The 25,904-nt window shown below is 39.0% G+C and overlaps 1 protein-coding gene across 1 annotated transcript in view; it reads right to left on the bottom strand.

Annotated features, from left to right (window-relative positions):
• Positions 1–25,904, bottom strand: part of ST6GAL2 (ST6 beta-galactoside alpha-2,6-sialyltransferase 2) — a 102,866-nt gene that overhangs the window by 11,304 nt on the left and 65,658 nt on the right. Inside the window, exons 4-6 of the mRNA XM_045835237.1 lie at positions 24,779–24,876; positions 23,104–23,205; positions 19,622–19,796 (exon numbers count right to left, since the gene is read on the bottom strand). Of these exons, the coding sequence (XP_045691193.1) occupies positions 19,622–19,796; positions 23,104–23,205; positions 24,779–24,876 (375 nt within the window). The remainder of the gene's footprint in view (positions 1–19,621; positions 19,797–23,103; positions 23,206–24,778; positions 24,877–25,904) is intronic.

The following is a 25,904-nucleotide window of genomic DNA, read 5'->3' on the forward strand; positions in this document are numbered from 1 at the left end:
ATGAGATAAAGACACAACAAAGAAAGAAAACTACAGGCCAATACCATTGATGAACATAGATGCTAAAATCCTGAAAAAAATATTGGCAAACCTCATCCAGCAATACATTAAAAAGATCATACACCATGAGCAAGTGGGGTTCATTCCAGGGATACAAGGATGGTACAATATTTCTAAACCAATAAACGTAATACATCACATAAACAAAATGAAAGACAGAAATCATATGATCATATCAGTAGATGCTAAAAAAGCATTTGATAAGGTACAACACCCGTTTATGATAAAAAATGCTCAGCAAAGTGGGAATAGAGGGAGCACACCTCAATATAATAAAGGCCGTATTTGAGAAACCTCCAAACATCATACTCAATGGGCAAAATCTAGAAGCTTTGACCCTAAGATGAGGCACAAGACAAGGGTGACCACTTTTACCACTTCTCTTCAACATAGTATTGGAAGTTCTAGCCACAGTGATCAGAAAAGAAAAAGAAATAAAAGGCATCCAAATTGCAAAGAAGGAAGTAAAACTGACATTGTTTGTGGCTGACAGATGGTGTACATAGAAAAACCTATAGACTCCATTGAAAAACTACTCCACCCAGTAAGTGAATTTGGAAAAAATAGCAAGATACAAAGTTAATATGCAGAAATCAAAGGCATTTTTAACACCAACAATGAAATATCAGAAACATAAATTAGGAAAAACATCTTATTTATTATAGAAAGAAGAAAAATAAAGGACCTGGGAATAAACCTAACCAAGGAGGTAGATCTGTACTCAGAAAACTACAGAACACTGAAGAAAGAAATTAAGAAAGACACAAATAAATGGAAGCATACACCATGTTCACAGACTGGAAGAATTAGCATCAGTAAAATGTCCATACGGCCCAAAGCAATTTATATAATCCATGTAATTGCTATTAAAATTCCAGTGACATATTTCACAGATATCAAACAAATATTTAAAAAATATATATGGAACCATAAGTGACTGCAGAGAGCCTCAGCAATTTTGAGAAAGAAGAAAAAATAAACAAATGGGACTGCATTGAATTAAAAAGCTCTGCACAGCTAAAGAAAACATCAGCAAAATAAAAAGGGAACAAATGGTATTGGAAAGCATATTTGTCAACAATACCTTGGACAAGGGTTTGATCTCAAAAATATAGGAAAAATTCATATGACTCCACACCAGGAAGACAAACAATACAGTTAAAAATGGGCAAAGGACCTGAAGAGACACTTCTGTAAGAAGGACATACATATGAAAGGATACTCAGCATCACTAGCCATCAGAGAGATGCAAATTAAAACCACAATGAGATACCACTTCACACCAGTGAGAATGGCCATCATAAACAAATCAACAAACAGCTAGTGGTGGTGAGGCTGTAGAGAAAAGGGAACCCCAGTACACTGTTGGTGGTAATGCAGACTGGTTCAGTCACTGTAGAAAACAGTGTGGAACTTCCTCCCAAAACTAAAAATAGTAATGCCTTTTGACCTGACAATTCCACTGCTGGGATTATACCCTAAAAATTCTGAAACACAATTCAAAAGAACCTATGCACCTCAATGTTCATAACAGCATTATTTACAATAGCTGAATGTTGGAAACAGCCTAAATGCCCATCACTAAATGAGCAGATCAAAAAACTTTAGTACATTTACACAGTGGCATACTATACAGCAGAAAGAAAGAAGAAACTCCTTTTTGTGACAGTATGGATGGAACTGGAGAATATTATGCTACGTGAAATAAGCCAGGTGGTGAAAGACAAATACCGTATGATCTTACCTATATGTGGAACCTTACCAACAAAACATACAAGGGAACAAAATAGAACAAGAGACTTGGAAATAAAGAACAAACTTGACAGTGACCAGAAAGGAGAGGGATGGGGCTACTGGGGCAAAGATGGGGAAGGGTCAAGTCAAGGAACATGTAAAAAGGACCCATGGACAAAGACAATGAGGGGAAGGATTGAATGTGGGAGAGGGATGTTAGCATGGCTGGGGAGAGCAATGGGGAAAAAATGGAGACAACTGTAAACAACAGTAAAAACATTTTCTTTTAAAAGAACAATGTTGGTTTAGAAGATGGAGGCTTTACTCTAGGCAGCGTTTTTCTCAGCTTCTGTGAAGAAGGGGGAAACTCAGGGATCGGTGGAGAAACAGAGCAAGTGGGCTAGGTTACGGAATCACTTTTGAAATCAGGACATCAAAAATTATTGCACTCACTGGAAAACCAGACGGTAAGGAGTCTGCTACAGGACAAAGGGGCCCAGGGATCAGCGCGGGGTCTAGGGGTGTGCAGACCCCAGGCCCGCCCGGTGCTCCGGGGTCTGCCCCAAGGCTCCCGGGAGAGGGAAGTCGCTGCTCCCTCCCTTCCCCCCGAATACAGGGGGATGAGCAACTCCAGGGGAGAACGGGTTGCTAGAAGGAACAGATTGGCCAGTTGGACGGAGAAAAAATCGCCCAGGGAATATGAACACCCGCCCAGAGACTGGGAGAAGTGAGAGCCTCTAGCCAACAGGACTAGGGGCAGCCTCAAAAAGCGCCCGCACCCCTAGCCTGGTGGAAGTGCAGATAGGTGGAGAGTACGAGCCAGGCCGCGCTCGGCTCGCGCCCCATAGGGAGGCCAGAATCTTGTGCTGCGATCCTGGGAGGGACATGGCGCTGGGTGCGTTCCTATAGTAGTGGCCCAGAAATTTCCAGCCAGCCAGACCTGGGGAGCCGGGAAAGGCGCCAACACCCGGTCAGAGTGCGGTTCCACGGCGGCGAACGCGGAGCTGGAAACGGGTGGGCTCGCGCACCGTGCGCCAGTGTGTTCAGGAGCGCCCAGGGTACCTGACAGACTTGCTGAGATCTGGCTGGGAGAGAGAGAAGCATTTCAAAGGCCCCTCAAGCAGCTGAAGCCAGCAAGATCAGAAAAACTGGTCTGGCCAGTTAGAAACCAACAAGAGGTTTTTGTTTGTTTGTTTGTTTGTTTGTTTGGTTTGGTTTGGTTTGGTTTCTCTGGTTGTTGTTGGTTGATTGATTTTATCTTGTGTTTTATGAGACTTTTTTTCAATTCTTATTATTTTTATCTCGCAATCCCTTATGTTTCTCTTCCATTCAACCTAATATTATTCTTTCCACTCCAAATTTAGCTCTCCTGCACTACATCTTCTGCTTTTCTTTCCTTTTTTTAATCTTGTAAGTTAATGTAAATTTGTATTATCTTTTTCTCACTTTTCTGACATTTTTTATTTTAATAATATTTTGGTAATCTTTTTCTTTGCGTATAATCTTCTTTGCTTGGCTGGTTATACTGTCATTTGATAGGTTCCCCCTGGTATCTCAGTCACAAGGTGTTGATAAGTTAGTATCCTTCATCTGTGTTCCATTAATACACCTCTCAAGGTTCTATACTCTTTATTCTTGTTATCTAGACCTCATAGATTCTGCCACAAGACTGTCACTTTACTATTACTGCTAGTAAGACCTAGTCTATACAATTGTAAATGCTTCTCAATACCCCTACATGATCTCAGCCCACTTTGGAATTTCCTGAACTGTACTATTGCGGGGGTTGTCTCTATTCTTTTACTCACTACTCCTATATACTAATCTTCAGTCCAACCCTACCTTAGAAGCTGACCTCCCACAGCCTCACGGCTTTCTAGATCCAACTAACAATCCTCTCTTCCCAAATAAGAGTCTTACCTTCTTTCCATCCTTTCTAAAATGTGGATAGTGGGGTGGAGGATCACGGTTAACACTATAAGGAGCCAAAGGATAACCCATCTCTTCTCTACTGGCTGCTAAAGTAAATATCATAGTATACTGTCTTGCTGTTTTAAACCATTTTGCCTTACTCCTCCAACTGATCACAAAAAAGAGTAGGGGGAAGCTGTGAACACCAGGATACACGAAGGAGATTGCACCACTGAAATGCACAAATATTCTACCACAGAAGTTCACACCATAATTACAGGGAATCAGAACAGTTCAAATTAACAAACAAGAAGAAAAAAGAAGAAACCCACGAACAATGAGAAAACAAAGAAACAACCCTCAATTGAAGGGAAACGAGGAAGCCTCAGGAAAAATGCTAAATGAAATAGAGGCAACTCAACTATCAGATAGTGAGTTCAAAACAATGATTACCAGGAAGTTCAATGAACTCACAATGAGCTTTCAGAAATTAGAGGGAAACTACATCAATCTCACTGCAAACTATATAAACATAAAAAAGGAAATAGAAACTCTCAACAAAGGTCAAGAGGAAATGAAGAATACAATTTCTGAACTGAAGAACACAGTAGAAGGAATGAAAAGCAGGACTGATGAAGCAGAAGATTGGATTAGTGAGCTGGAGGACAAAGCAGAAAACAGCATCCAGAAAGAGCAAGAAAAGGAAAACAGGCTCAGACAGAATGAAGAGGGATTAGGAGAAATGCAAGACAATATGAAACGTAATAATATCCGTATAATAGGGATACCAGAAGGAGAAGAAGAGCAAGGGATAGAAAAACTATTTGAAAAAGTAATGAAGGAGAACTTCCCCAGTTTGATGAGAGAAAAAGTCACACAAATCCAGGAAACACAGAGAATCTCAATCAAGAGGAACCCAAAGAGACCCACCCCAAGGCACATCATAATTAAAATGACAAAATTTCAAGACAAAGAGAGAATCTTAAAGGCAGCAAGGGAGAAAAAGGAAGTAACATACAAGGGAGCCCCAGTAAGGCTAACAGCTGACTTCTCAATGAAAACACTTCAAGCCAGAAGAGAATGGCAAGAAATACTCCAGGTAATGAGAACCAGAGGTCTGCAACCAAGGCTACTATATCCAGCAAGGCTCTCAATCAAGATAGAAGGCCAAATAAGAAGCTTCCCAGAAAAAAGAAGTCTAAAAGAATACACCTCGACCAAACCAGCTCTGCAAGAGATTCTAAAAGGACTGCTTTAAGGAAGGAGAGAAGAAAGAGAGAGAGAGAGAGAGGAACACACATATATAAAAGACAATGAATAAGTACCTATCAATAATAACCTTAAACATAAATGGATTAAATGCTCCAATCAAAAGACATAGAATAGTTGATTGGATAAGAAAAAATGACCCACATAACTGCTGTCTACAAGAGACCCACCTCAGGATAAAAGACCTACACAGGCTGAGAGTGAAGGGCTGGAAACAAATCTTCCAAGCAAATGGACAGGAAAAAAAAGCCGGGGTAGCAATACTCATATCAGACAAAATAGACTTCCAAAAAGGTCCATAAAGAGAGACCCAGAAGGTCACTTCATAATACTCAAGGGAAGAATCCATCAGAAAGACATACACATTGTAAATATATATGCACCCAACATAGGAGCACCCAAATACATAAAGAAAATCTTAGAGGACTTCAAGAAAGATATGGACAGCAACACAATTATAGTGGGAGATTTTAACACCTCACTATCAAAAATGGACAGATCTTTCAAACAAAATATCAACAAAGATATTGTGGCATTGAACAATACCCTCGATGAAATGGACTTTACTGATATATACAGAGCCCTCCATGCAAAAGAAGCTAAATATACATTCTTTTCAAATGTACATGGAACATTCTCAAAGATAGACCACATGATAGGACACAAAACAAGCCTCAAGAATTTCAAGAAAATTGAAATCATACCAAGCATTTTCTCAGACCACAAGGGACTGAAGCTAGAAATCAACCCCAAGGAAAAAAACCCCAAACACTCAAAATCATGGAGATTAAATAGCATGCTATTAAACAATGAATGGGTCAAGAATGATATTAGGAAAGAAATCAAAAGGTTTCTGGAAACAAATGAAAATGAACTCACAACAACCCAAAACTTATGGGACACAGCCAAGGCAGTCTTGAGAGGGAAGTTCATAGCAATACAGGCCCACCTAAAAAGGTTAGAAACATTCCAAACAAACAACCTAACCTTACGTCTACAAGAACTTGAGGAACAACAACAAAGACAGCCCAGAGCAAGCAGAAGGAAGGAAATAACCAAGATCAGAGCAGAATTAAATGACATAGAGACTAAAAGCACAATTCTAAGGATCAGTGAATCCAGCAGCTGGTTGTTTGAAAAGATAAACGAAATCGACAAGCCTTTAAGCAGACTCATCAAGAAAAAAAGAGAGAAGACCCAAATAAACACAATCAGAAATGAAAGAGGAGAGATTACACCAGATACCACAGAAATACAAAGGATTGTAAGAAATTACTATGAAGAACTGTATGCCAAGAAATTTGAAAACCTAGGTGAAATGGACAGATTTCTAGAAAAATATAATCTTCCAAACCTCAATGAAAAAGAAGCAGAAAGTCTGAACAGACCAATAACAACAAAAGAAATTGAAGCGGTAAGAAAAAAACTCCCAACACACAAAAGCCCGGGACCAGATAGTTTCACAGGAGAATTCTACAAAGCATTTAAGGAAGAGCTAACCCCTATCCTTCACAGACTATTCCAAAAAATCCAAAAAGATGGGAGTCTCCCAAACTCTTTTTTATGAGGCCAACATCATCCTAATTCCAAAACCAAATAAAGACACAACAAAGAAAGAAAACTTCAGGCCAATATCACTGATGAACATTGACGCTAAAATCCTCAGCAAAATTCTGGCAAACCGCATCCAACAATACATTAAAAAGATCATACACCATGACCAAGTGGGATTCATTCCAGGGATGCAAGGATGGTTCAATATTCGCAAGTCAGTAAATGTAATACATCACATAATCAAAAGCAAAGACAAAAACCACATGATTATATCAATTGATGCAGAAACAGCATTTGACAAGGTATAGCACCCATTCATGATAAAAACACTCAGCAAAGTGGGAATAGAGGGAGCATTCCTCAACATAATAAAGGCCATATATGAGAGACTTTCAGCCAACATCATTCTCAATGGGCAAAACTTAAAACCTTTTACATTAAGATCAGGAACAAGACAAGGCTGTCCACTTTCACCACTTCTATTCAATATAGTACTGAAAGTTTTAGCCACAGCAATCAGACAAGAAAAAGACATAAAAGGCATTCAAATCGGAAAGGAGGAAACAAAACTGTCACTGTTTGCAGATGACATGATAGTAAACATAGAAAATCCTATAGACTCTACCAAAAAACTGCTTGACCAAATAAATGAATTTGGTAAAACAGTGGGATACAAAGTCAATATCCAGAAATCAAAGGCATTTCTGTACACCAACAATGAAACAGCAGAAGCAGAGATCAAGAAAAAAAATCCCATTTGAAATAGCAAAAAAGAAAAAATAAAATATCTAGGAATAAACCTAACCAAAGAGGTAAAAGACCTGTATTCAGAAAACTACACAACACTGAAGAAAGAAATCAAGGAAGACACAAACAAATGGAAACACATACCGTGTTCATGGATTGGAAGAATTAATATCATCAAAATGTCCATACTACCCAAAGCAATTTACACATTCAATGCAATTCCTATTAAAGTACCAATGGCTTATTTCACAGACATAGAACAAACACTTCAACAATTTATATGGAATTATAAACGACCCCGAATAGCTGCTGCAATTTTGAGAAAGAAGAGTAAAGTAGGAGGGATCACAATACCCGACACTAAACTATACTACAAGGCCACTGTAATCAAAACAGCCTGGTACTGGCCTAAAAACAGGCACATAGACCAATGGAACAGAACAGAGAGCCCAGAAATAAGCCCAAGTCTCTATGGTCAATTAATATTTGACAAAGGAGGCAGCAACATAAAATGGAATAAAAATAGCCTCTTCAACAAATGGTGTTGGGAGAACTGGACAGCCACGTGCAAAAAAATGAAACTTGGGCACCAACTTACACCATATACAAAAATAAATTCAAGGTGGATAAAAGACTTAAATATAAAACATAACACCATTAATGTCCTAGAGGAGAACGTAGGTAGGAAAATCTCAGATATTTCACAAAGAAACTTTTTTACTGACTTGTCCCCTAGAGCAAGGGACATAAAGGAGAGAATAAACAAATGGGACCTCATCAAAATATAAAGCTTCTGCACAGCTAAAGAAAACAGTATCAAAATTAAAAGAGAACTAACTGTATGGGAAAACATATTTGCCAATGATACCTCAGACAATGGTTTAATCTCCAAAATATATAAAGAACTTACAGCCCTTGCTGGCGTAGCTCAGTGGATTGAGCGCGGGCTGGGAACCAAAGTGTCCCAGGTTCGATTCCCAGCCAGGGTACATTCCTGGGTTGCAGGCCATAACCCCCAGCAACCACACATTGATGTTTCTCTCTCTCTCTCTATCTCCCTCCTTTCCCTCTCTAAAAATAAATAAATAAAATATTTAAAAAAAAAGAATTTACAAGACTGCACTCTAAGAAGACAAGGAATCCAATTAAAAAGTGGGCAGAGGACTTGAACAGACACTTCTCCAAGGAGGACATACAGAAAATCCAAAGACACATGAAACGATGTTTAATATCGCTAGCTATCAGAGAGATGCAAATTAAAACCACAATGAGATACCACTTCACACCAGACAGAATGGCCATCATAAACAAAGCAACAAACAACAAGTGTTGGAGAGGTTGTGGAGAAAAGGGGACCCTAGCGCACTGCTGGTGGGACTGCAGACTGGTACAACCATTATGGAAAGCAGTATGGAACTTCCTCAGAAAACTAAAAATGGATCTGCCTTTTGACCCTGCAATTCCACTGCTAGGACTCTATCCTAAGAATACTAAAACACCAATCCAAAAGAACCTATGCATCCCAATGTTCATAGCAGCACAATTTACAATAGCTAGATGCTGGAAGCAACCTAGATGCCCATCAGTAAATGAATGGATCAAAAAACTATGGTACATTTACACAATGGAATTCTATGCAGCAGAAAGAAAGAAGGAGCTCCTACTCTTTGCAACAGCGTGGATGGAGCTGGAAAACATTATGCTTAGCAAAACAAGCCAGGCAGTGAAAGACAAATACAATATGATCTCACCTTTAACAGGAAGCTAAATAACAAAACAAAGAAACAAGCAAAATATAACCAAAGACACTGAAATAGAGGACAGGCTGACGGTGACCGGAGGGGAGAGAAGAGGGAATTTAAGGGGACAGTGGGAAGGGTTCACAGAAACAAACTTAAAGGACACATGGTCATAAACTAAGGGGAGGGTGGTAATGGGAGGGAAATGGGGAGGGTGGCAGGGGGGACTGGAGTGGGAGTAAAAAGGAGAAAACTGTATTTGAACAATGATTAAAAAAAAAAGAACAATGTTGGAGAGAAAATGGGGGATGCAATAATATACTCTTTCTGTAAAGACCACTCTACATTTAGGAAATTAAACATCTTCCAATGTTTAAATTAAAAAGAAACAATCAGCAAATTATACTAAAGAATTAACCTTTAAATTGAAAAACAGAGGTTAAGCCTATAACCTAAATTTCTTAGGATGACTTGAAGGAAGTGTATTAAATATTGTACTGAGAAAAATGTTCGGGTATAACTAGCCTCTCTGCTGAAGTGCTATGGCACTGAGACCTGTCAGCCACAAATGACACAGCTACCAACAACACATGGTTTTCAGATGGTCTCTGAATTATCACCAATAGGGTTCCATGTTGGGAGTCCCCAACCAACCCCTAGGTTTTATGATTGGTTGTGATGACTATACAAGCACATAGTCATACTCAGCTATGATTTATTATGGCAAAAGTGTACAAGGCAATATCAGCAAAGGAAAAGTCACATGGGGAGAAAAGTTCAGGGGAACCAGGAGCAAGCTTCCAGAATCCTTTCCTGGTAGTCACATGGGTTTACATAATTACTTCAGGAACACATGTGAAATGCTGCCAACCAAGAAAGCTTCTTAGTGACTCAGTACTCAAGATTTTCACTGGGAACTGGTCATGTAGGCAGTCTTTGTCTGGCATAAACTAAGATCCAGATTCCCAGGAGGAAAGCAGGCGTTCAGTATAAGCCACATTGCTTAAGTAAACAATCCAGGCACAGTGAACCACTCTTCTCTGATGAGTCATGGGCATGGGAACCCTTCCCACATCCAAGTTCCCAGATGCCAACCTTGGAAGCAGGCCTTCCTAAGCATCAGCAGGCAGGCCTACTATGTCAGATTTTTTCTGCACAGATACCATACATGTATAAATTCAAAGTATCATGTTTGTAATAATTTCCCCATGCCAGATCAACATGGGGAATTCACATTTGGTTATGCTAATAACATTATTACTTTTTTCATTTCCTCTTTTATAACTGCTCAGGATTACCCAAAAAGCAAGAAGAATACAAATTACCTAATGCTGTGCTATTCAGTAAAGAATTTTTTAAAACTACTTAAAGACATTTCATATGAAATAATATTGTTTATTGGCTGCCAAAAAGAAACTGCTCTCATCACTAATAAAATTTTATGGCTTCTATGTAGAGCTGCAGTTTTTGAAGGCAGATTAATATTTAGATACCTTTTCATGTATTTTTACAAGCCAATCAAATGGGCAGGTGGCCAGCTTTTTACAATAATTAAATATAATTCAATTAATGTTACATTTCTTTGGCCAGATTTTACAAATGAGTCCATACTAGGGATTCACTTAAGGAAAAAAAAAAGTGTAAATTTTTCCAGGCAATTATGACTCAAGGCATTCATGTGCCCAACTGCATGTTTTAAAATATTGTATAATGCAATATAATTATCAAACCATTTAAAAAGCATCTCAACTGGTCTTTTAACAAAATGTCACATTATATAACTCAACATAACAAGCAGTATATGTACTTACTTATTTGCTCCAAAATGTGGATAAAAAGCAAACTTCATCCCATGTTCTGATTATCACAAATTCAGAATAAATGAGGTTCCTTCTATAAAAGTCTACTTTGTATATATCAATGTATTTGATGTGTTTTCAGAGTCTAGCATAGTTTAATAATTAAACCTTTAACTTTACTGTGATTACAATAAAATTATCCTGCTTTAGCCAGCAATATTTAAAGTAATATCCAAAATTGTTAAAAATAATAGAATTTTCCCCTTGAAAAATATCATATGATCTCACTTATATGTGGAATCTAGTGAACAAAATAGAACCAGAGACATGGAAACATAGAACAGACTGACAGCTGCCGGGGGGTGGGGACTGGATAAAAGAAGGTAAAGGGATTAGCCAAAGGACATATATGTATAACCCATGGACACAGACAACATTGTGGTGATGGCCAGAGGGATGGTGAGATGAGGACAGGAGACAAGCTGGGGAGAAAATGAGGGCATCTGTAATAGTGTAAACAATAAAAATAAAGAAAAAAATAGAATTTTCTCCTTGATGAACATACTCTTTCAACATGTGGTGAAATAAACTATGTATAAATAGAACATAATGCCAGTGACTGGAAAACTACTGGCTTCTATTACTTCCAGTAGCTACTAAATGCAAATTTTATATCAGGTAAATTAGGAATTTCTGAGATTGACCAATAGGACACTGCAAACATATTTCTTAATGAGTGGTGAGGGTGAAAGGCTACAGGTACTGAATATGCCAGTCTAACGGAAATCTAACAGCTGTTTTGTGGTTTCTCCATAAATTCATTTTAAAATGGAAACTTATGACAACTATATTTAAGACTATTTAAGGAACAAAAGTGTTTTTTTTTAGTGAGATTGCCCCAAAACATCAGTAATTAAAAGGTTGTTTGGAAATTTGAACTTCATATAGTAAAAAAATAATTTAAGAAGCATCTACTATATTAAATAAAATTACATAATGAGAAAAATAATACTTGAAGGACAATTTTTAAATCACTTGTTTGATGGTAACACATTCACAATTCATTATTTATAGGGAAATGCAAGAACTTTTCTAACCTACATAACTATGATGCATTTTACACAGTGATAAATGGATATTTTGTGGCTTATTATTTTGTGTTAGTCATGAGTTTCGATGACATATTGAAAACTCAGAACCCAAAAAGCAGCATAAAACAGAAAAAAGAAAGGAAGCTATGACCTGTTAAGCATATTATTCTTGTGTGTATATTAAATAGGCTGAAATTACAGTATTTGCATCTATGATTTTTATTTTTTAAAGATTTTATTTATTCATTTTTAGAGAGAGGGGAAGGGAGGCAGAGGGAGAAGGAGAGAAATATGGACGTGCAAGAGAAACATCAATCAGTTGTCTCTCGCACACCCCCAACTGGGGATTTGGCCCACAACCCAGGCATGTGCCCTGACCGAGTATTGAACCTGTGACCTTTTGGTTTGCAGGATGGCACAGAACCCACTGTGCCACACCAGGCAGGGCTCTATGAATTTTAGAAATAATACTAATAATCAATAGTGGCTGCCTTTTAAAAGGGTGGGGGGAGGTGATGGTGATTTCTACAATAAAGATACTGTTAATGGTAGATTTTAAGTGAGCCCATCTCAGCACTGCTAGTAGAGTCCTGAGCTCCAGGTCTGTCTGCCTGATGGTGCCTGATGGTGCTCTCTCAGCCTATGAGCCTGGGGAGTAAAGCTGGTGCCTCCTGGCTTGGCCAAATGCCCTACTTCATGCAGGTGGCAACCCAACCCTGCCATGCTTTGTGACTACAGGTAAGTTCACCAATCTTTTATAAAAACATCTGTAGCTATTGTACCAGGCACATGATACTTCAAAGATTATTAGTATCTTCATTTTCTAGTTGAAAAAGCTGAGGCTTGGATACATTCAGTAACTTGCTTAAGATCACATATTTAGTTGGCTGTTTGATTCTGGTTTCTGTAAAACCTGAGGTTTTAACCACATGTAAAATGGTACAGAAGGAGGTAGGTATCCTTTCACATGTGAGACCAGATGAAGTGCAGTTGAGGGTCTGTAAGGTGACATAAGTTACAGCTTCCCATCCTTTTGTTCCTCCCTGCATCCATAAAGCTAACTAACATCTATGGTGCACCTGTTGTGTAATGAACCAATGGAGCCTCATTTATTACATTTAGAATAACTAAATCTAGATGAGGTCAAAATTAACTGCTTTGAAAATAATTCATTAATCATTGTGCAACTGAGTTTGGTTTCTTATTTAATTGCAGTAAATATTCATCTCTTTAACAATACTTCAAAATATTTTGTTTGTTAAAATTGTTTGTGATAATATAATGTTAAAAAGGTAGAAAACATGGTTTAAAAATATTCATTTAGAAATTTGAGATGACTAGTTTTAGTATACATCATAGATATTTAAACTAATATGATTGTATTAACATTAAATAGGCTTAATGATATAAAAGTATAGTTTAATTCATTTAATATTAAAATGTATTTATATTGCATCAATATAAATACACTTATGCATTTTTAATTAAGTTCCATTGTAAAAAGCATAATAAATTATGACAAGGTTCTTCCTCAGTGCTAGGTCAATGTGTTCATCAAATCCTACAACTTGCTGCCCTTTCTCTATGAAAGAGTAGTCTTTATATTTGTAGGTAAAACAAGAATAATACTTGCGCCCAAATCTGATTGTACTAGGACATCTTGTTCAAAAGACATCTTCTCCATAGGAACTCAAAACACATAGATCCCACAGAACCCAGGAAAAGCAAAGCCCTGTGACTCAGGCACTGTGACCAAAACATTACTGCTGCAGAAGCATCTCCAGACCCACTCTCACTAAAAACACACTCCGAAAGGTGCACCAAACAGAAACTGCTTGTAGACTCATCTTCCCTTCAATATTATTTGTTTCCCTTTCCCAGCATACCACCCCCTACCCCGGTTTCTATCCAACGAGGCAAGCCCACAAGATTTGTGTGCCACCATGGAGTATGCTGGTGTCAGGTTGCAGGTTGCTAATGAAGGTGCAAAAGGATGTTATACTTCCTGAACAAAAGGCGCTTGCTGAACCATCTGCTCAAATGTTAGTGAGAGGCTGATTTCCTGAAATCCATGAGGAGTTGAGACCTTGCTTTCTGTTTCCCAAACTTATACCCCACTAATCAGTATACCCAAGAACTTGGTTCCTAAGGTAGAAGTAACCAACCACCCAGACTAACAAAAATCCATGGTAAAAAATTATTTTCATTGATTCTAAAGGGAGAGGGAGTGGTAGGGGAGAGAGAAAGAGAGAGAGACAGAGAGAGAGAGAGAGAGAGAGGAAAGAAACATTGATGTGAGAGGGAAGATCAACAGGCTGCCTCCTACATGTGCCCCAAACAGGGATTGAACCTGCAGCCCAGGCATGTGCCCCAACCTGGAACTGAACTCCCAACCCCCCAGTGCATAGGACAAGATTCCAACCAATTGAGCCACACCAGCCAGGGCAAAAATCCACTTTTAAGAAGGTATTTACAGTCAGCCATTACATACGCCATTTACACTAAGTTTTTAAGACATAAAATGAGTTCATCATAGGAGTAAATTTTATGGCTATGTTTTCAAAGAAACAAAAAAGGATAATGTATTGGTAGAATTCTGGGTTCTCCCACTGAGCCAAATGCCTATCACCTGGATGATATGTCTATCAGTACAGACCCTGTGGACGAGATTTTTAAAATTCCCTCCAACTTCAAAATTCTAAAAAGTCAGAAGAGTGGTTCTGAAAGTGCAGTCTCATCAGTTAGCATGACTTAAAAAGCTGTTAGAAATATAAATTCTTGCAACCTCCAACTACTCAGAAATTTTAGGGGTGGGCGCAGGTGATCCCTTCCCACTTTTTTTTTTGAGAGAGAGAGATAGAGAGAGAGAGAGAGATTTGTTGTTCCACTTATTTATGCATTCATTGGTTACTTCTTGTACATGCCCTGACTGGGGATGAAACCTGCAACCTTCTCATATGAAGACAACACTCTAAACAACAAAGCTATTTAGCCAGACTCAGGCATCCCTTTTAAAACACTGTGGTAGCCAGCTACCAGCATGGCCCCAATGATCAGTACCTGGTATTCACATCTTTGCGTAGTTCCATGTCACAGTAATGAGGCTGATTTGTACAGCAAGCAGAAAGTAACCAATGTGATAGTTTATGACACCATGAAAAGTACTGTGGCCTCCTCCACTCTTGCTCTCTCTCTTGTCTGTCACCCACTGTACTGTCACTTCTGGGAGGCAGGATCTTTGCCTGGCTTCCTCATGACCATAGCCCTGGGACCCAGCCTGTGCTTGGCACATAGGAGGTGCTCAACTAATACCCACTTGTGGATGATGTTTCCCCTCCACCTTCACTGCCTTCTTCCTACACAATGAGTTCAGTCTCCAGGATCAGACCTCTAAATAGTACATAATATTACATTTAAGGGTCCAGGTGTATTCCCCTGGGAATCTAACAGCCACTGTGTTGAGGACCGCCCTGCCTGGTCTCAGGAATCTGTAACTGCCTAGAACTATGGCTGAGTAAGAGGCCTCTGAACCAGGAGACGCTAAAGAGACAAAACTTATTTCCCTGGCACAAATGCTGCCTGTTCATATGCCTCATTCCTTTTCATGCTTGAACGGCAGTCAATGATGGGTGACAATTCTCTTGTATAGAGAATGAATCTAAGACAGACGCGTTCACGAAGGAATGACAGGGACGAGACTCATGGGGCTGTGGAAATAACAGGGTGATCGATATCAACCCCTGCCCCCTCGGCTTTGCCAATGCCTGAGTCCTTGAAAAACCCAAGTCACCCATCTGCCTTTGTCTCCTCTGCCCAACTCAGGCCCGTTGGAAGTAACAGAGGCTGTACAGTCCAGACCAGAAACGGTGGACTTCCGAGGTAATCAGGCCTAAGACATAGAATATGAAAGACCCTATGAAATCTGCTTGCTGGAGGATGTTCTTTAATTAGAATATGAAGTCACAGGCAGGAAACAGAACTAAGCTTTAAGTCCTATAGTCTTTTTAAATGATAAAACCCCCAAATCTCTGGCTTAGGATCCCAGTAGGAAATCTGCCAGCACCTTTCAAAAGCTAACTACTTGTAATTTGCAAACTGTATTGGTATTCAAGAATAAAACCCTGCTTGTTCAGGGGGTGGGGCACTCTCCCCACTTGAGAGAGGGTGGCCATTTTGTCCCGATTCCCCCACAGGACCTGGTTGTCTCTGTGTATGTTTTTCTTGTGTTTTGACGAACCATCCACAGTGTTCCGTGCTCACTGCAGGCAGGTGGGCATGTGTCTGTGCTGGCTAAATTTCCATAAAAAGAAATGTTTTTGTGTTCAAAACAGTCCCTCTAGTCCCTTTTAGAATCTAAACATGTACAGGGAAAATGTGTGCAGTGGGTTTAGAGATATAAGACATTAAATGGGAGACAGTTTCACAGCTGGATGAGCAGCACATCAATGAAGAAAGGGGGTCATCTGCTTTGCCTCCAGGTGGAGCCCTGTGCTATTCAATCAGCAAAGCAGAAAGTCAGGGGGCTGCCATGGGGCTCTTCTCTGATGATGAGTGTCTGCTGACCTGACCGTGCACCTAGCCAAACCCACAACTGTGCACACAAAAACAGCCTAACCTCACTGATGGGCTTGATGATGGCTTCTTTTGTTCAGTAACTGACATCACAGGTTAGACTGTTTGGAAATGATGAGATGGTGAGACAATAAGTCAATAGCTTTTCAATATGACTTAGAACACAAAGGGACATTTGGAGAACACTTTTTCTTTTCTTTTTTTCTTTTTTTTTTTCAATGTGTGGTTGCTGGGGGTCATGGCCTGCAACCCAGGCATATACCCTGACTGGGAATCGAACCTGCGACACTTTGGTTTGCAGCCCATGCTCAATCCACTGAGCTATGCCAGCCAGGGCTTGGAGAACACTTTTTGATAAAAGAAAAAACACACTGATCTTTAAATATTCTTCTGGCAGATACATTAAGATGTGGGTGACATCATTTTACTAATATATAAGAATGTCAGATAAATTACAGAATGGACTCTGGTTCTAGCATATTTCTGAACAAGATCAATGAAGGGGTAGAAAGGTTGTAAGATCAGCAGGAGAGTCAGAGGATGATGGGGCTCTGCTGGACACAGCTTGCCCAGGCTGTATCTCTTGCCCATCTTCAGTGAGGGGCTCACACAGAGATATGACTGGGATAAGAGTGGCATGTGAAGTCAGTGATGTCAGGCCTTGCCCTTTACACACCTGCATCCCCACAGACCTCAACCTGCACAGTGGGACTTAATGATGCCTTATCGACTCTCTCTTTTTCATTCCTTTGTGACTAGCAAAAGTTGACAGTGCTGCCTGCAGAACTTTCTGTGATGATGGAGATGTTCTCTATCTGCACTCCCAACGCAGCAGCCACTGGGAGCACATGGCCCTGAAACCTGAAATGGGGTTAGTGACTGAGGAATTTGAGCTTTCCTCTTATTTAGTCCTAATTGATTTAAATGCATATAGGAATTTATGGCTAACAGCTGTCATGTAGGATAGAGTATTGCTACAAAATAACAGCAATTGCAGATTGACCCACTAACTTATCTTTTCAAAGGTTTTATTATTTGCATTTCACATGAGCATATGGAGGCTCACAGGATTGAGCAACTTGCTCATAATAAGAAAGCTAGTAAATGGTAGAGAAGAATTCATACTCAATCTGTCCAATCCAATGACATTCTTATAAAGACATCAAACTACAATCCCCCTTTTCCATGTAAAAGAAGCCTTAAAGGCAAGTATTAGCTCTGAAAATTCCAAAATCTAAGTAAATAGCTATGGAAGGAAGCTGGCTTTATATACATGGCATGATTAGTTTCAACAAAAACAAATGGGAAAAATTTTTCTCCAGCCGTGACTAACTAACCTGAATATCTCAAAGTACATCATAATAAGTATATCTGACAGGCCCTCACTGTGCCCTAAAACTTTTGCTCTAACAAATATTAGTCAAATGATTTCATGAGAAGGCAACAATAAGAAAAAGGCTTTATTAAACTTGTCATATCTTATTATGCTGTCTAAGCATTATATTATTCTATTCTGTTTACCCTTTGTTGATAAACTAGATTATCCTGTCCACCACCCTCCCCCCGCAAAACAACAGGATGCAATGGAACTGCACAAAAGATAAAGAGCTTAGTATTTTAAAATACTGATTTGGAAATAAAGAGTGTCAAAGACATGACTTAGAAAATAAAGAGAGGGGAGCCATGCTTAAGGAAAATAATATGCAGAGTCATAGTGCAAATTTTGTTTTGAATTCTGTATAAAATAGTCACATTATTACAATACCAGAAAACCCACTCCAACATCTGCAAGCCCCCACTCAGATATTGTGTATGTACCGTGTATCCCATAGGTGGCAAACACAAGGTCCATGGGCCAAATCTGGCTCTTCCCCTTGTTTTATCCGGCCAGGCACTTTGTTTCTATCTGGCAGCAGTGCTGAGCTCCTTGCCCCTAGTTAAGCAGTAGTTACATTTATACAGTCCTAAGATTATATTCGGCCCTTTGAAGGCAACCTTGAGGCTGATGTGGACCCCAGTGAAAATGAATTTGACACTTCTGCTGTATCCATAATAAAACCAGCACTATCTTCTTAAATCTCTCCTTTATTCATAGGGATCCATTATGCAGCCAAAGTTAAGGTGCAGGGTTATACATTCAAAACTAGGGTGAGGAATAGAATAGTTTCTTATGCACAAAACTAATATCCTTTGGTTCTATTATAGCTTTCATATTGCTAAGGATATCTAAGAAATTCTTTAATGTTACTCAACTCAGTAAAATCAAAGAAATAATGGGGCAATAAGCTGAAACATAGGTAAAGAAATAGAGTAAGACCACAAATTTTGAGGATCAAAGCCTGGATGACAAAAATAATAATAAGCCAAGTATTATAATCTTATTATGTAAAATCTATTTTTGGAATAGAGACTCTAGTGGTGAGAATGTATAAGGTGCTGGCATTAGTCTCATCAAAGCCTGAAACAACAAACCTGGTACTATCCTGTGGTCATATATTCAGCTGCCCAGCCTGGCTTCACATGGGCAATGTGCACAAAGATGGCTGAGGTGGGGTCTGTGTGTCCCTGCCTTGAATCTAATAGGACCTTAAATGCTCTGACCAACAAAGCACAGCACAGAGATGCTATGCATGTCTCCAGGCCTTGCCTTAAGAAATTGGCAGCTTCTATTTCCTGTCTTTGGAACAATTGCCAGGAGACCATGTAAGAAATTCAGTTACCCTGAGACCACCATGTAAGAGACCACATGCAACCACAGGTGGAGAGTTCCAGCTGCACTGAGCCTCCTAGCTGTCCCTGCCAAAGGGCCAGATGTGGGAGTGACACCATCCAATGACACAGCTGAATATAACCAAGTGACCCCCATCAATGCCTGTGGAACAATAGAATTGCCCAGACAAGTCCATCCTGACCCACAAAATCATGAGAGAACATAAAGTAGTTCTTGCTTAGACCTTGAAATTTGGGGGTAATAGGTTGCATAGCAACAGAAACTGGAACACAATGTTTCTTCTTTAGTTAGTCTATTTTCCCTCTACAACCACCTATTAATTGCTCTTATTATATAACATGAATATATATTTATTAAGTATCAGGCTTAACCCTCCCTGTGCACCTAATCTTCCCAATTTTCATATATACCTACCAATGAAGCCAGAAGATGGTGGGTTGGGCTGAATCTTCTCCTTAGTGTTCTCCTGGATAATGTCCCAAAGCTGCCATATAAATTTAGGATGAAGAATGTAAAATGGCTGATTTGGGTTTCTCTGACGATGCTGCACATATGGAGTAAACAGGTTGTAATCTGGCTTCTTGTACCACTAAGAGAAAAAAAATCAACACAGTCAAGTACTGAGGACCACACTGTGAAAAAGGCACAGGACAGCACCTGGAGGGAGGGATTCAGAGGTAGAGGAGGGACTGAGTACAAAGAGAGCAGCAGGGTTCTAGCCCCAAGGGACTGACACTATTCTTTAGTAAAGTGAGGGAGCAGTCAGCAGACTTTCTGAATAGGACCAGATAGTAAACATGTTTGCCTTTTTGGGTTATACAGTCTCTGCAGCAAGACTCAACTATGCTGTTGTATTGGGAAAGCAGCCACACAAGATACAAAGTGAATGGCATGACTTTGTTCCCATAAAACTCATCTTACACAAGAAAAAAATTCAAGATAGATTAAAGACTTAAATATTAGACCCAAAACCATAAAAATCCTAGAAGAAAACATAGTAAAATCTTGGACATTGGTCGCAGCAATATTTTATCTGATATATCTACCCAGGTAAGGGAAACAAAAGAAAAACTAATGGGACTACATCAAACTAAAATGTTTTTGCACAGCAAAGAAGACCATCAATAAAATAAGAAGACAACCCATGGAATGGGAAAACATATTTGCCAATAGTTGATGAGGGATCAATATTCAAAATTTATAAAGAACACCAAACAAACAATTAAATTAAAAAAAGGGCAAAGGACTTGAGTAGACACTTCTCCAAAGAGGATACACAGATGGCCAATAGACATATGAAAAGATGCTCAACATCACTAATCATAAGAGAAATGCAAATTAAAATCACAATGAGATATCACCTTGCACCTGTCAGAATGACTATCATCAATAAATCAACAAACAATAAGTGCTGGTGAGGATGTGGAGAAAAGGGAACCTTTTTGCACTGTTGGTGGGAATGCAGACTGGTGCAGCCACTGTGGAAAGCAGTATGGAGATATCTCAAAAAAATTAAAATTGGAACTGCCTTATGATCCAGTGATCCCAGTTCTGGGAATATATCAAAAGAAACCCAAAACACTAATTTGAAGGAACATAAGCACCCCTATGTTCATTGCAGCACTATGTACAGTCACCAAAATATGGAAGCAGCCCAAGGGTCCATCAGTAGATGAATGGATAAAACAACTATGCAATATTTACACAATGGAATTCTACTCGGCTGCAAAAAAGGAAGACAATTTTACCCTTTGTGACAGTATGGATGGACCTGGATAACATTATGTTAAGTGAACAATATCAGTCAGAGAAAGACAAATACCATAAGATTTTACTTATATGTAGAATCTAATGAACAAACTGAACTAACAAGCAAATTACAGACAGACTCATAGATGGAGAGCAGGATGACAGCTCTGGTGGGGGGAGGTTAGGGAGTGGAGGGATTGAGCAAAAAGGAAAAAGGACTCATGGACATGAACAACAGTGTGGTGATCGGGGGGGAAGGGGATACATGGGGTTAAATGGCAGTGGAAAAAATACATTTTTTTAAAAAAGCTTTATTTAAAAAACAGTGTCAGATTTGGCTCACAGCTATAGTTTGCTGACCTCGGGCTAAAAAATAATGTTTTCCAAATCTAATCTATAGTGACAAAACAAATCAGTTAAAGCCTAGGCCTGGGGTTGGGGGTGGGAAGACTGATAGGTGGGGCACAAGGGAACTCTGTGGAGTGATTAAAAAATTCTATTTCTTAATTGTAGGGGTAGATACATGATTATATGTATTTGCTAATACTCATCAAAATGTATACTTACATTGACTGTACATAAATTATGTTATGAAAAAATAAACTATAGGTTTGTTTTAAAAAATGTTTGCAGAAGTGTCTCAGGTGATGCTATGAAATGAAATTTGGAGAAGGTATGGGGGAACAGGCTCAGTTCGAAAGGCTCAGGCCACTTGCTCCCTTCAAACAGATTCTCTGGTCTACTGTAATGTCCCAAAGAATATACAAATGTTGAATGTGTTCTGTTTTTAAAAATGTTGGGAATGACTGGGCCAGATCATCTTAAGTGAACTATGGGCCCAAGCCCTGAGGCAGTGGGAAGGGAGCCAGAGGAATGCGGACTTGCTTCTCCATTCCTCCCAGTCCTGACACAGAAGGATTGAAGGACAGGCCCTGTAGGCAGCAGCCTTGTCACTTAGATTCAGTACCACCACCCATGGGGTTGGACAACTCTGGGCCTTAGGTTTGGATGCTTCCAACAGCTAGAAGCTTTCAGTCTGTCCTCAAACAGCAAGAAAGCTATCAAAACTTAAAGCCAGAGGACCTCAGTCTGGGAAGGAAGCTGAAAAGTTCAAATACCCATTTGATGCTTGATTCTCAATAGAGGGTCCATATGAGAATCAACCAGGCTTCCTAAAAAAACATACATCAATGCTGGATGCTACAGAAATGGGGCTGTGACAGATATAGTTGAAAAATACTCTGCAAATGGTTTTGATTTGCAATCCTGGTGAAAAGCTGGTTGGTAATCAGCTAGGTAAAGGTCCAACCTCAGTGTCAAGGTGAGCATAGACAGAACACTCCTTTCACTCTTGGACAGCTCTCTTAGAAAGCTGCCTTTTGCTGGAGCCAAGAGAGGTTCCATCTGACAAGACTGCATTCTATTGAGTCATAGCAGAACAGGTCAAAAAATGCTCATTGGCGCAGCTGACAGCATCTTTCACAAGGCTAAATAACCATCCATCTTCCCAGCCTTCTTTAAAAAAACACTGATGCTGGCTTTTCACCCAAGTGAAAAGTAATTAGCTGCTTGTTTAGATAGGTAGTGATTTACCAGAAAGTCATGAATATAACTTGCTTACATTTTGATGGCTAGAAATAATTTTGTTTATGGTCTATCATGAGAATAAATAGGTATAGAAGCTGGAGCCAAAGAGGGACACATTCAAGGAAAGCCTGTAACAGGTTCATTTAAATAACAGTAAGCTGTTGATATGCAAGTTTAGATGTTTTTTGCCATGCACTTCCAATTTATTTCAAAAGGTGTTGTAACTTCTTGGAAGGTGATGTAACCCTATCATAATGGGAACATTTTCAGTTTAATTAGCCCAAACTCCAGGATAACTAGGAATTTCTGGACATTAGGACATTTTACATTTAAAAAAAATCCTGCGGAGCAAAGCCCCCTTTAGACAGACAATGTTCACCAAGTATGCTATTAGGAGTAGGTATCAAGATGGTATAAATACACAGGTATTTAAATGGCAATCACAATCAGTTTCATTATCTCTATCAAAGCTTAATCTTTGACTTGCTCCCAGGAGTAATCAATCAAAGGCACCTTCTGACCATTAGGGTTAGGATACAGGCAACAAAGGAAAAACTTACCAGGTTAAGATTTGCAGAATAAGGAGCAGGGTCCCAGGCCACCAAAATGACATTTTTATATAATGAATTTTCAATGAAGTGATGGTTGGGGTTGGTCAGAATCTGCAAATACACAGAAAAATCATTTCAAAGCAAGTGTTTGTTTCTTCAAAATCATATTTTAAAGAGAAATGAAATTTTTTTCCGTGTTCTGACTCATTTTTAAAACATTCCTGACGTTGTTTTCTTCTGGGGGAGGGAAGAGAGGCTGCCATCTTGTGTTAAAGCACTTAAAAGAAATGTCTGGGGAAATGGAATTTTTAAAAAAATTATTTATTTATTTATTTATAGAGAGGGAAGGGAGGGAGAAAGAGAGAGAGAAACATCAATGTGCGGTTGCTGGGGGCCGTAGCCTGCAACCCAGGCATGTGCCCTGACTGGGAATCGAACCTGCGATGCTTTGGTTCACAGCCCATGCTCAATCCACTGAGCTACACCAGCCAGGGGGAAATGGAATTTTTAAAAAATCTACCAGTTCTTAATATTTTTACCAAGCACTGCACTCATATCTAGTGGTTTCGAATCAGCTCCTGAAAGATGTAATCCCCCTGCTAATTCAGGCCCCCACAACCTTCTACAACTGTCTTCATAAGTAATTTGGAGAAAGAGTGGCAGGTGGGGACAAACTGAGTTACAAAGGTGCCTCTAGAGCACCAGCCTCGGGACAAAGGGAACACAGCGAGCCAGTCAACCTGAGTCAGCCCTGGTATAACTGTTCTCCCTCTGCGATCCCATCTAGTTCTGGATGAGTTTTTCAATCTCACCTGCCAATCATATTTTTTTAAAGTACAGTTTTGGGAAAAGTAACGTATTATTTTCCTCAGTTTTAAGGTGCAATATTTTACAGTTTTTTCCTCATATTTTAATGTCTCTGAAGTTAAAGTGTATCTTACAGATGACATCTATTTAATTTGATGGGATTTATCATCTCCTCTCTGAAAAGCTCTTATTAAATGAATGGTGAATCTTATCATCAATGACATCTATAAAATAAGGAAATGCAGTAACTGTTTTTTATCTTGCTGTATGACACCTGGATCAGGGTAATAGGTAGAAATCTAATCTTTTGCAAGCAATTCATCATAAATCATTTATCACCTCATATTTTTCTATATAGTTTGAACCTCTAGAAATTGTTGTAGCTTGTTCTAATTTCGCCACAAGGGAAAACATTAAGAATACAAAGAATAGAGATATTTTCAATTCAACAATCCATTTTAATTTAAAAATTTTTTAAATAACAGACTGAAGTTTTCAAGCTACCATATTGACCTTAAGTTTTGTATCGTGCTTTTCTCTCCTTCATGCCCTGCTTCTTGTGGCCACAACAACTTCTAAGTTTAACAGCTTTTTAAGTCCACAGAATACAACATGGTAAATCTATCTATCTATCTACCTATATGTATATATGAATATATATATACAAATTTTTCCCTTTGATCTTACTCATTTTTCCTGTTCATGTCACACATGAATTCCCATTTCTCTACCTTTTTTCTTCATTAATTCTTTATAATCATAAGATCCGTACAAATAAAGATTATGATCATGGGAAACTAGGTAATTTCTTTTCACTCATCTAGTTAAACTATTTACCTATAGTATGCACATCCATGAAACATTCCATCCATCTTACCTGGGAATTAATGATGCGCACAGTGGTTTTATTTCCAACGTCCTTCTCATAGCCACGTGTAGGAGCAGCATTAAATCTCAAAACTGCATCATGAGAATCTAAGGGCACGTAAATGATAAACTCACTTTTTTTCCCTGTAGAATAAACATAATCTAGCATATCTTAAAGCAAATCTTTCAATATCCAAAGCTAATTAGACACCGACAATTAAGAGATCCATACATATTTTTCAGTACACTGTTTAGAATGAAATCCTGCCTAGGGGCAAATCAACACAGAAATACAAATAGACTCACTTACAATCCTACATCATTTAAGTTATACATCATTTTGGTCCTACATAATTTAAGTTAATAGAGATACTTAGGGGTTCACAATGTTTAAAAGGGGTGTGCTCTTTGCAGCCATTCTTCTAAAGATCCCAAAACATTTTGAAGATGGAATCTATGGGAACAGGCAAGGATGCTATAACCAGGCTGTTCACTGGCAGCTTCTCACTGCTTGTAGATGGAGGCTGCTCCTAGTACTTCTAATGCTGCTCTCTGAACCAAGATCAAGTGTGTCTCTCACACAGTGAGAGCCCCAACCTTCAACGCAACTTTACCACTTCTGTGCATCTCTACATACTGCTGACAATGCCAAGCAGACACATGTGAGAACAATCTTAGGGCATTTTTTGCTTCTAGCAATGGCCTGACTTACTGCCTCAACAGGAGGAAGGGAGAGACCACCAATGATTCAGCTACCAAGGCTATTTATGGTCCATAAGGGCAACCGTGGCTCACAGACGTTCAACCACAACCTAAGTCTATGTCTCTCGTCATTTGACTTGACAAACTTTCTCAACTTCTCCAAGGTCCCAAAAACAAGACATCATAAGGTAGAGGTTGACAAGGGAGACAAGAGCTAGTGGAAGAGGGAAATGGGTTCACCTAACTAAGGGATGAACATGGGAGATATGTTCTCTTGCCACAAAGCAGTCTACATATTGGGTTGGCCAAAAAGTCTGTTTAGTTTTTTTCCATAAAATAAAATACATATTTTTATTTTTACCAATAACTTTATTGATTTGGGTATTTTATGTTGGCTACTCCCACATGGTATAATGTTGACTGCTCTCATTTTA

This window comes from Phyllostomus hastatus, unplaced genomic scaffold (genome assembly GCF_019186645.2).
Source record: "Phyllostomus hastatus isolate PE091 unplaced genomic scaffold, TTU_PhHast_1.1 phas_contig_2, whole genome shotgun sequence".
In the NCBI taxonomy this organism is placed as follows: domain Eukaryota; kingdom Metazoa; phylum Chordata; class Mammalia; order Chiroptera; family Phyllostomidae; genus Phyllostomus; species Phyllostomus hastatus.